Source organism: Apostichopus japonicus, chromosome 15 (assembly GCF_037975245.1).
Source record: "Apostichopus japonicus isolate 1M-3 chromosome 15, ASM3797524v1, whole genome shotgun sequence".
NCBI classification, from domain to species: domain Eukaryota; kingdom Metazoa; phylum Echinodermata; class Holothuroidea; order Aspidochirotida; family Stichopodidae; genus Apostichopus; species Apostichopus japonicus.
The window spans coordinates 17,436,973-17,449,293 of NC_092575.1; the positions used below are offsets into that span (position 1 = coordinate 17,436,973).

General features: G+C 39.5%; 1 protein-coding gene across 6 annotated transcripts in view; it reads right to left on the reverse strand.

The window, feature by feature from the left end:
• The window catches only part of LOC139981568 (ubiquitin carboxyl-terminal hydrolase 32-like), a 93,821-nt gene that overhangs the window by 23,914 nt on the left and 57,586 nt on the right, over window positions 1–12,321 (reverse strand). For all 6 annotated transcript variants that reach the window (XM_071994046.1, XM_071994045.1, XM_071994044.1 and 3 more), the window contains exons 16-23: window positions 8,791–8,929; window positions 7,847–7,952; window positions 6,692–6,865; window positions 5,822–5,996; window positions 4,931–5,082; window positions 3,165–3,288; window positions 2,453–2,832; window positions 1,747–1,946 (exon numbers count right to left, since the gene is read on the reverse strand). In XM_071994046.1, coding sequence (XP_071850147.1) covers window positions 1,747–1,946; window positions 2,453–2,832; window positions 3,165–3,288; window positions 4,931–5,082; window positions 5,822–5,996; window positions 6,692–6,865; window positions 7,847–7,952; window positions 8,791–8,929 — 1,450 coding nt within the window. The remainder of the gene's footprint in view (window positions 1–1,746; window positions 1,947–2,452; window positions 2,833–3,164; window positions 3,289–4,930; window positions 5,083–5,821; window positions 5,997–6,691; window positions 6,866–7,846; window positions 7,953–8,790; window positions 8,930–12,321) is intronic.

Consider the following 12,321-nt stretch of genomic DNA (forward strand, 5'->3'; position numbering starts at 1 on the left):
TGCTTCCATAGACATGAATTTTAGAGTTAAATGATAAAGTGAGAGAGAAATGAAAACTATACGAAAGGAAAAAAATGGATTTCCCAATAGAGTGAGACTTTGCAGGAAAGATATCAGGACCTATGTCTTCCATAAACACACAAGGAATTCTCACTGGGAGATCTTCGAGTCACACTTCCCATAAGACTAACCATGTTGTTTTGTATTATAACCGTTCAATGATTTTTAGTACGACGAGAAAACTTCTTGAACATTATCGACTTGAGATATGTTGCTCATGTCAGTTCACACTTACATATGCTAATGGAAAGACGATCTTGAGGTAGCAATATATGTAAATCTAGTAGCAATATATGTAAATGTAATAGCAATATATGTAGATATAATGGCAATATATGTAAATGTAATAGTAATATAAGTAAAATTGTAATAGCAATATATATTAATGTAGTAAAGGTTTTGTTGTACAACATGATTAAGCAACAGCATTTTGCATTATAGCTTTGATGTAAAGTGGGTTGTACACCATAGGATTTGAGGTGTCTGTGTTTAGATTATTTTTGGGCATGGTCCTTAATGGTGGCTGCATGTAGATCCTGATTCCTTTTTTCCCATTAAACTAATTTAAACTTAACTAAACTAAACTAAGCTAAGCTAAGCTAAAATGAACTATAATGAACTGTACTGACCTGAACTATACTGAACTGAGCTGAACTATACTTAACTGTACTGTACTGAACTATATTGAACTATACTGAACTGTACTGAGCTGAACTGACCTGTACTGAACTGTACTATACTGACCTGAACTATACTGACCTGAACTATACTGACCTGAACTATACTGACCTGAACTATACTGAACTGAACTATACTGAAACTGTACTGACCTGAACTGAACTAATCTAAACGTCTGTCTTATTTTGTTGCATGTCTTGCATTGGTTTGGTTTATTTTGTTGTTTATTGATACTTTCTGTAAATGTTAGTATTTAGTTACAAAATGGGCTGTGTCTGATATATTGTAAACCAGCTTGTTGGTCATAAAGACTGGCATTTGATGACCATCTGTTTCTGGTTCACTAATGGTGCGACCTTGTGTTGATGGCACTGACAGTCACCACAGTGTGAAGAACACATTCTGGCCAATAGTACCACATCACAAGCTTTATTTAGGGTTGTCAAAGAGGAGAAGGGAGATTGGAGGTCAATCCACATTATTTCATCCCATCTTCATGCCACCTAAGATTTCAAATCTTTTACAGAAAGGAGTGCAAATGAAATTTATGTTTTATTTTCTGAGCTTTGTTGCAAATTGATGACAGCTATATTTAGCAGGTTTTTGATGATTCCATGACTGCACTCTCTGTTGGGTCGTCACTTTGTCAATGAGAAAGAAACCCATGCCTTGGATCAGAACTAACACCGACATCGATGAACAGACACCTACCTTGAGTATCAGACACCCACAACCAGGATCGGACACCCACCCCCGACACCCACATCCAGGATCAAACACCCACACAGAGGTTAGGTGTAGGGATTATGGGTTAGGACACCCAAATGGAAGGTAAGATACCCAATTGGGAGTGGTCAGATCCCCTACATGAAGGTTCAGACACCCACACTGAGGTTTGGACAGCTACATGGAGGACCAAATAACCAAAGGGCAAATATCAGACACCCACATCGAGGATCAAAGAAGGAATAGCACCGAGACTTAATAACTTGGTAATAAAATACTCACCCATCCTCTGCATGGTTTTTATTATGTATGTGACCATTTTCTTGAGAGCCTGTAGACACCACAAGGCGTGACACGTGAGTCCACGTGGACTTGTAGAGGTCTGACTTTAAGGTATTGGAGGAGGCAGGTAAGATCAATGGTGTACTGAACAGACACGGCCTGGCCTTCTGCCAAGCTAAGAAGTACATGTCCATTCGTATCTGTTACGAGAAACACAAATTATGATGCTTTATAAGATTTAAGTCGGCTGTAATAGAAAGAAATCATCCATCGTTATGAAACTACCAATTTTGCGTATCTGTGAGAGTCCCTTTTGGTTTCTTTTCGTAGCTTACAAAGAGAAGTTACAAGACACATCTACCATCCAAAAATCAGTACCGGAATTGGAATAAATTAACCTCCTTACTTTTCTCTTGGAAGTTTCACTTATATTGCTTTACCTTCCGTTATCCTCCTGTCCCTCTCTCTCTTTATCTCTCTGTCACCCTCTCCACCAACTCACCTCATCCTTTTGTGCTAATCATGCTAGGTTACCTCCCTCCCCACCCACTTACCTCATCCTTCAATGCTAATCATGCTAGGTCTCCCTCTCCACCCACTCACCTCATCCTTCAATGCTAATCATGCTAGACATGCCACGATACTAATTCAGCTGACTGTTGCCTCCCAATGTTACATTCTCTCTTCTCTTAGTATATCAACTAACCTGCTTTCTATGCATAGCGACCACGAGTCCCTCGATGCTGCCAGAGTTCACTGCTGTGTGGCCCGAGGCCACACTGCTCGCCACACTGACGTTACTTGGACTTCTAACATGGTTAGGCTTTTGAAGCACGTTGGAACCGAAAGGTTTCTCTGAGTTGGTTGAAGTTGCATCGGGTGAAGGTGTGGTAGCTGCGGAGGTCTTGGCCGAGGACGAAGCAGAAGAGTCCCCGGGCTGGTACCCTGTGGTGTCCGTGATGGTGATACCAACGGTGACACCGGGTGAATGGTCGGGAGGGGATGCAGAGGCGACTTCCTTGGATACGTCGTTAACCAGGGGCATGTTGGAGGCGGAGGTGGAGGAGGTGGTGGTAGATGAGGTGCCTGAGTAAAGATTAGTGTAAAGACTGTGTTATGCAAACATGTTGACCACTTACTACTGATGTACAGACTCCATGTAAGCACTGAAAATATCCTATACAATGAAGGCAAATAGGAATTTCACTCCATGGTATCGAAAGCATAGAATGTCACTATTGAAACTTGTCAACAGAAAGCTTTTCCCAAGTCAAGTAAACCACAGAAAATTTGTAAATTCCAGCATGGCTCATTTGAGACACTACTGTCGATACGTCGTCATCCAGAAAGGTTAAAAACATGAGTTGAATGAAACAATCAACTTCAATTAGAAAAACCTTCTACGATCACCAGCCTACCTTGGGGTGACTCTGTGTTTTTGACTTCCTCATCCGCCTTTTTGGTATCGTCCTGTACTAAAGGAATCTCATATGCGTACGCACCGACGAAGCTTCTCACTTTCTGATTGTCTTGCGGAAAGCTCTGTAAAAGGACGGGAGAGTATACCTTTATTCATCCAAAACCCCTTTCGTATTTGTAAGACCAATGTCACCCTCTGACACTTGAAGTTTAATTTTTTGTGTTTAACATCTGTTTTCCCTTCGAGAATTCCTATATTTCATATTACGTGAGAAAAAATTTACACAATCGTGACGAAAATGGAGCATGACGTACAACTTTGATTAATAGTATCGTTTTAATACTGAGCGCATAAAACACACCATCGTGTAACTTCTGGTCCTCCTTTTTTCTTGTCAATATCTCTTTTGATCTACTGATTGCAGTCTTCGTGTCGGAAAAGTTAGACTTCTCTCCCATCCTCTACAATTCCAGCTGATCCCCACAACAATATCTAAGCCATTACCACAGATTTGCGCAGACATTTTGTTTTTATCACTGTAATTTCTACATCTTTCCTCGACAACTGATGCTGGTGTAATGGTATCCATCATAGTGTGACAAATTGACCTCAACATGCAGAGTAATTGTTTGGAGCAGCGTGTGTGTCGAAACTCAGACAGGGAGGGTGGTTGCAAGAGTAATTGTTTGGAGCAGCGTGTGTGTCGAAACTCAGACAGGGCGGGTGGTTGCAAGAGTAATTCTTGAGAGCAGCGTGTGTGTCGAAACTCAGACAGGGCGGGTGGTTGCAAGAGTAATTCTTGAGAGCAGCGTGTGTGTCGAAACTCAGACAGGGAGGGTGGTTGCAAGAGTAATTCTTGAGAGCAGCGTGTGTGTCGAAACTCAGACAGGGAGGGTGGTTGCAAGAGTAATTCTTTAGAGCAGTGTGTGTGTCGAAACTCAGACAGGGAGGGTGGTTGCAAGAGTAATTCTTTAGAGCAGTGTGTGTCCAAACTCAGACAGGGAGGGTGGTTGCAAGAGTAATTCTTTAGAGCAGTGTGTGTCCAAACTCAGACAGGGAGGGTGGTTGCAAGAGTAATTCTTTAGAGCAGTGTGTGTCAAAACTCAGACAGGGAGGGTGGTTGCAAGAGTAATTCTTTAGAGCAGTGTGTGTCAAAACTCAGACAGGGAGGGTGGTTGCAAGAGTAATTCTTTGGAGCAGTGTGTGTGTCTAAACTCAGACAGGGAGGGTGGTTGCAAGAGTAATTCTTTGGAGCAGTGTGTGTCCAAACTCAGACAGGGAGGGTGGTTGCAAGAGTAATTCTTTAGAGCAGTGTGTGTCAAAACTCAGACAGGGAGGGTGGTTGCAAGAGTAATTCTTTAGAGCAGTGTGTGTCAAAACTCAGACAGGGAAGGTGGTTGCAAGAGTAATTCTTTAGAGCAGTGTGTGTCAAAACTCAGACAGGGAGGGTGGTTGCAAGAGTAATTCTTTAGAGCCGTGTGTGTCAAAACTCAGACAGGGACGGTTGGTTGCAAGAGTAATTCTTTGGAGCAGTGTGTGTCAAAACTCAGACAGCGAGGGTGGTTGCATTCATGCATACCCGCCAGGCTGTGTAACATAATAATTATTCACGCGATTTAATTCACAAAGCAGGCACCGCAGGCATTCCAAAGGATCACATCTGATTGGTTGGTATTTGTATCAGCTTTCTCATTTCTCTTTCGACATGATGCCGTAAGATGATTTGACGAGATGATTTCTAAGAGCAGAGGAAGTGAACCTTACCTTGACCATGGCTCCAGCAATTTCCACCAATAGCAGCTGCTCTGCTGACAGATTGCAAAGTTCCGCTAGCTCTCTCTTCAAGGTTCTGTATTTATCGTCCAGGTTTAACCGGAGTCCGTACTTGAGGGGCACAGAACCATCTATTCTGACGACTGATATGAGACGATGGCAGAGAGAAGAAGAAATTAAGAATCAACCACAATTGATTTATCAGTTCTCTGTTGTCCAGTTTCTTATAACCTTTAAATAGCAGCTGGTATTGCTCTAATTCGAATAAACACTGCATTGTCTTTGGTAGTATGGCATGTTTCCTTGCCGAACAAAATCTAGACAAGAAAAATCTATCAATTGATTCTTGACATGAAATTTTCAAGCCCATAGTGGTTCCAGCAGTTGGTTACATTTTATTACCAAATTAAGAGTAGTTAATTAAAGTAGTTAATTTCCTACCAAACACAAGTCTGTTTTAGTATGTTCATGTACAATTTGCCAGAAGCATTTTCATCTCAGCTGTTTACTGGTGTCCAGTCAGCTTAAAGTTAAGCCAAATCATTTGATTTTTGTCATATGCAAATAAGGCTAGGCCTAGCTAAATCTGCTATGTAAGTGTGGCAGGCCTAACGTTAGGCTATGATTATAGACAAACAAGCAGTAATATACCAGACAAAGGAACCAGACTTTCTCGACGTTAAGTAAGCATCTGCTGTGACAACAAATAAACATTCATATCTGCTGCTATAGAATTTGTCTGTGTGTGGAAAGGCAAATACAATGCTGGAGATAACTTCACTCACCAATAATTTCAATGTGCATAGAGCTTTCCATGGGGAGGGGTAGAGATAGGAATGTGAAGGGGTCAAAACAGACAATGCTGGAGATGACTTTACTCACCAATAATTTCAATGTGCATAGAGCTTTCCATGGGGAGGGGTAGAGATAGGAATGTGAAGGGGTCAAAACGAACACTGGTGTTTCCACAGTGCTTGCAGCGGACTTGAGATTTCAGTAGCCCTTGAAAGAGGTCGACCACGACAGACTGGTTCCTCACCAGATGACTATCCCAAGCCTTGTAAACGTAAAAGGAGAGAAGTAAAAAGTCAAGAAAGTTTGTGGTACTGGGTCATTCCATACAGAGGGTACAACTCGTAACAACTTTAGTGTTTCTGTTCAATTCCTGCGATTATTGCAACTTCTATTTAGAAGTCAATTTGTATCAGCAAATTGGATAGTTCATTAAAACCTGGGGTAAAAATCTTGCGACAAAATGATGTTTCAAATGCAATCACAAAAGTTGTAGTCTGTGAACGGAACACAAACATAAACTATCACAACGTTTGTTGCCTTATTTATAGAATAACCAATATAAAATACCATAATAGTGTTTTGTTAATTAAAAACAAAAACACTATTGTGATGGGATATCAACAATTGCCATTTTTGGTGATATATCTCAATTCAGTCACAACCTTTTATAACCCTGTTGAGATTTCTATGAGACCAAAAACTTCACTATGACAACAACTGGCATTAGTAATCTGTCCCTATTGTTTCTACCAATACTTTCTACCAACAGTGGTAAAGTAACAACTGGAACTCATGCCTACACACCTTCTTCAACCCTAGGAATTTTAATTTGACACAAAATCCCATGCAGTATCACGCATGACATATCTATCCTGAACTGAAATCATCGCCACAGAAGCAGTTGCATAAACTAGAATTTCAGGATGGTGTCTCCGATTACACTTTTTGTTTACTCACTTCTTTGGCGACTTCCTCGTCTGGCCTTCCATCGCTATCCTTCAATTCTACGTATTTCTTTTGGCGGACCCTGTTGAGGTCCTCGTGAAGTCCGTCCAACAGAAAAGACAATAGTTCCTGAGAGTCGTGTTGTTGGGAGTCATTGAATGTTCGTGAATATTTGGCAATAGTCCACTGCAGAATAAAAACGGTGTGGTGTTCTTTTTAAAGACTCTTCATCACAAGCACAAATTTGTTTTTAACTTCACAGTCGAGATAATCGGCCAATGTTTTCTGATGAAGTTGTTTAATGCTTTTTAATCAGGGTTTTACTCTTTATTATTACAGAGCATTTTTCTGTACTTTTTTCCCTACTGTCCCTACTTTCCCTACTTCCCTACTTAAGTCAAGATATCATCAACAACATGGAAACATTTTCATCCAAATGAACTGCTTTAATGTTATTTCAACTTTAAGATTCTTCAAATCCGATAGAAATTTGACGAAGGATTCAAAATATTTTAAAAATAGATCCAGGATTTAGCAGGATATACTAATTGATTGTTAGATTTCTTTCCTAAAGAAAAATACAGAATTTGTTTCCCCCTCAAACCGTGATTAATCTTTTAGATTGATTCTTGAAGCTGAATGAAACTGTTAATGTTGATTGTATGTAGTACCACATACATTATCATACAAGAATGGTGTTTAGCCTCAACAGTTTATTAAAATAGCTTCAGCGCCAATTCCTATACGTAAAGTAGTCTAGGCTAGGTATATCAGCTATGAAAGTGTGGTAGGATGACACCACATCCGAAAAGTGACAGACGTCTTCAAGATATCAGACATCTCTTGTGACGGTAGTGCACCTAATTAATGGCAAAGTTTCTGTGTACTTGATGCCAGAGAAGTTACGTTAGCAAATGCACCTGCTTCTTCAAAATATCGTGTTAAGACAAAAACCTGCAGCAGCTGCTAGTTCCTCTGCAGCAAGGCTGCATCAATACTAAATAAAAGAGGTTATCTCTGCAGACCAGCAGCGCCTATTGTCCGACATCCTACGAGAACACATCTCCTCCTATGCAGCCTGGTTACAGTGAAGCTGCAGCCCCTGCAGCATCCAACTGTTCACACGTTGCTTAAACAGTATGGAAGTACACCAATGGCCCTACTCACCCTCAACTTCAAAGGCGCGATGCTTTTGGCGGTCCCTGACCATAAGTCATTAACGAGTTCTCCGTACCTTCTAGCTATGTGACCCTTCATGCCGTCAAGGTTGGACCTACGGACAAGGAATCGATGGCATTTTGTGAATTAAGTGGAAGATATATTATTCAAGAATCACACCCAAACAAACACATTCTTATTATAGTTAATACCAGAGGCCTGGACATTCTAAGAAGAAGAGGAGAATATCCCTCATCAATTTGATTAAACAAAATTTTATGGAACTGTGATGACATCATACTAAATATACACAAATACTGACTACTAATGCGCAAATCCAATATTCCATGTCTCAGTGTTTTTGCCTCAGATGCATGAAAGTCATTTCAAAATAAACATATTCAATAACAGTTCATCAATATTCTTACAAATAACCTAAACCATAGTATTCCTTGTTTCTGACTCCATACTCAATACATCAGGATCATTTGCATATTATGCATATTTAATATCAATAATCACTAATCACTACAAATAATCCAAGTAATAGTGTTCTTGTTTCAGACATTGTAAGTAAAGGCTGTCAAGATTGATTAACATTAACACACATTCATTACCATTCATTTATCAATATTCAATTAATGCTGTTTGCAATACACCTTATCACAGTCAGGTCGAGATGAAAAAGTCCATGCAAACGGAAATGCATTTTCATGAACAAGGAATGCATTTTCTTCAAAAATATCCGTTCAGAAAGAAGAAAATATCCCGCTGATATATGCGAGCGGGTATGTGGATAATTGGGTGAAGCCCCTTCAACTCTTTACATATTCATCACATATGTCATCGATATCCTCTACATCAACAAAGCAAAAATATATAAATATAATATTTTTTAGCAAATTCAAAAAATTATCATTATTAAGTAGTGGCACCCATTCCTAACTACGTACATGTTGAGTTCATGAAGGTACGAATCAGTCTTGAAGTACAAGGTCAAAGGTTGCGTGTTACTGATGCACTGGACAGCTGCATTCATAAAACAAGTGTTGCCAAGGTTACTGAGGCCTGTGACTCCCCCTTCTGATATAACTGTGGGAAGAAGAGGAAGAAAAAATAAGTAAAAAATATCAAACTTTTCTCATTTCAATCCCTGGTTCAAATTTCAAAAACAGCTTTTTACTGCTTCTGTAGCAGTATAGCACCAGTCGATTTTAATATATTAGTTTGGTAGCTGTGGTTAGCACTTTCAGTCTCAAAAAAACCACCATTACTATTTTGCATTATTCTTTGTTCTCTAATCGGGGCGACAATTCATTTCAGATTATGAATGCGTGCACCCTGTCAGCTCTTCGGTTCGGTGTCACTTATTAAGTTTAGTCTTCTATCAAACTTTTCTCATTTCAATCCCTGGTTCAAATTTCAAAAACAGCTTTTTACTGCTTCTGTAGCAGTATAGCACCAGTCGATTTTAATATATTAGTTTGGTAGCTGTGGTTAGCACTTTCAGTCTCAAAAAAACCACCATTACTATTTTGCATTATTCTTTGTTCTCTAATCGGGGCGACAATTCATTTCAGATTATGAATGCGTGCACCCTGTCAGCTCTTCGGTTCGGTGTCACTTATTAAGTTTAGTCTTCTATCAAACTTTTCTCATTTCAATCCCTGGTTCAAATTTCAAAAACAGCTTTTTACTGCTTCTGTAGCAGTATAGCACCAGTCGATTTTAATATATTAGTTTGGTAGCTGTGGTTAGCACTTTCAGTCTCAAAAAAACCACCATTACTATTTTGCATTATTCTTTGTTCTCTAATCGGGGCGACAATTCATTTCAGATTATGAATGCGTGCACCCTGTCAGCTCTTCGGTTCGGTGTCACTTATTAAGTTTAGTCTTCTATCAAACTTTTCTCATTTCAATCCCTGGTTCAAATTTCAAAAACAGCTTTTTACTGCTTCTGTAGCAGTATAGCACCAGTCGATTTTAATATATTAGTTTGGTAGCTGTGGTTAGCACTTTCAGTCTCAAAAAAACCACCATTACTATTTTGCATTATTCTTTGTTCTCTAATCGGGGCGACAATTCATTTCAGATTATGAATGCGTGCACCCTGTCAGCTCTTCGGTTCGGTGTCACTTATTAAGTTTAGTCTTCTATCAAACTTTTCTCATTTCAATCCCTGGTTCAAATTTCAAAAACAGCTTTTTACTGCTTCTGTAGCAGTATAGCACCAGTCGATTTTAATATATTAGTTTGGTAGCTGTGGTTAGCACTTTCAGTCTCAAAAAAACCACCATTACTATTTTGCATTATTCTTTGTTCTCTAATCGGGGCGACAATTCATTTCAGATTATGAATGCGTGCACCCTGTCAGCTCTTCGGTTCGGTGTCACTTATTAAGTTTAGTCTTCTATCAAACTTTTCTCATTTCAATCCCTGGTTCAAATTTCAAAAACAGCTTTTTACTGCTTCTGTAGCAGTATAGCACCAGTCGATTTTAATATATTAGTTTGGTAGCTGTGGTTAGCACTTTCAGTCTCAAAAAAACCACCATTACTATTTTGCATTATTCTTTGTTCTCTAATCGGGGCGACAATTCATTTCAGATTATGAATGCGTGCACCCTGTCAGCTCTTCGGTTCGGTGTCACTTATTAAGTTTAGTCTTCTATCAAACTTTTCTCATTTCAATCCCTGGTTCAAATTTCAAAAACAGCTTTTTACTGCTCTGTAGCAGTATAGCACCAGTCGATTTTAATATATTAGTTTGGTAGCTGTGGTTAGCACTTTCAGTCTCAAAAAAACCACCATTACTATTTTGCATTATTCTTTGTTCTCTAATCGGGGCGACAATTCATTTCAGATTATGAATGCGTGCACCCTGTCAGCTCTTCGGTTCGGTGTCACTTATTAAGTTTAGTCTTCTATCAAACTTTTCTCATTTCAATCCCTGGTTCAAATTTCAAAAACAGCTTTTTACTGCTTCTGTAGCAGTATAGCACCAGTCGATTTTAATATATTAGTTTGGTAGCTGTGGTTAGCACTTTCAGTCTCAAAAAAACCACCATTACTATTTTGCATTATTCTTTGTTCTCTAATCGGGGCGACAATTCATTTCAGATTATGAATGCGTGCACCCTGTCAGCTCTTCGGTTCGGTGTCACTTATTAAGTTTAGTCTTCTATCAAACTTTTCTCATTTCAATCCCTGGTTCAAATTTCAAAAACAGCTTTTTACTGCTTCTGTAGCAGTATAGCACCAGTCGATTTTAATATATTAGTTTGGTAGCTGTGGTTAGCACTTTCAGTCTCAAAAAAACCACCATTACTATTTTGCATTATTCTTTGTTCTCTAATCGGGGCGACAATTCATTTCAGATTATGAATGCGTGCACCCTGTCAGCTCTTCGGTTCGGTGTCACTCAAGGGCGGCGGAAACACTTTTAATCTGGGGGGGCACCGACATCAAAGGGCACTTTGCAGAAATTCGATTGGACTGATGCAGCCTTATATTTAGTACCCTTTATAACTCTTATTGTATTATCTTATTTGCGCCCCTCCCCCCCCCCCCCGCAAGGAAAATATGCATACTAGCACTGCAATGTGCAAATTGGGAAACAAGGAACAATTAGTTTTTTTCTTGAGAAAATTAGGTGAAATCATGCTAGTTGCTAATGTATTAGAGTTTATTTCTCGTTAATATCTTAACAAATTTTTCCCATTCGAAATAGCTTTAATTTGACCCACAGAAGTTCATTAAAAGTCAGGGGCGTAGCCAGGATTTGCAAAGTTGTATGCACGACTATCTGAGCGGAGCGCCACCATCGGTTGGCGCGGAGCGTACAAGAAAATTTTTGGCTTTACAAACCCCTCAGATGGCCGGAAACGGCCCTTCTCGAGTGTTCATTCTGGTTCCCTTGCCTCTTGCTAACTTGAGACACCTCAATTTTTATGTAGAAAAAGGGCACATTTTTAACCTGAGGAAAAGTGGGGGGGCACGTGCCCCCTGTGCCCCCCCGGTTCCGCCGCCCTTGGTGTCACTTATTAAGTTTAGTCTTCTATCAAACTTTTCTCATTTCAATCACTGGTTCAAATTTCAAAAACAGCTTTTTACTGCTTCTGTAGCAGTATAGCACCAGTCGATTTTAATATATTAGTTTGGTAGCTGTGGTTAGCACTTTCAGTCTCAAAAAAACCACCATTACTATTTTGCATTATTCTTTGTTCTCTAATCGGGGCGACAATTCATTTCAGATTATGAATGCGTGCACCCTGTCAGCTCTTCGGTTCGGTGTCACTTATTAAGTTTAGTCTTCTATCAAACTTTTCTCATTTCAATCCCTGGTTCAAATTTCAAAAACAGCTTTTTACTGCTTCTGTAGCAGTATAGCACCAGTCGATTTTAATATATTAGTTTGGTAGCTGTGGTTAGCACTTTCAGTCTCAAAAAAACCACCATTACTATTTTGCATTATTCTTTGTTC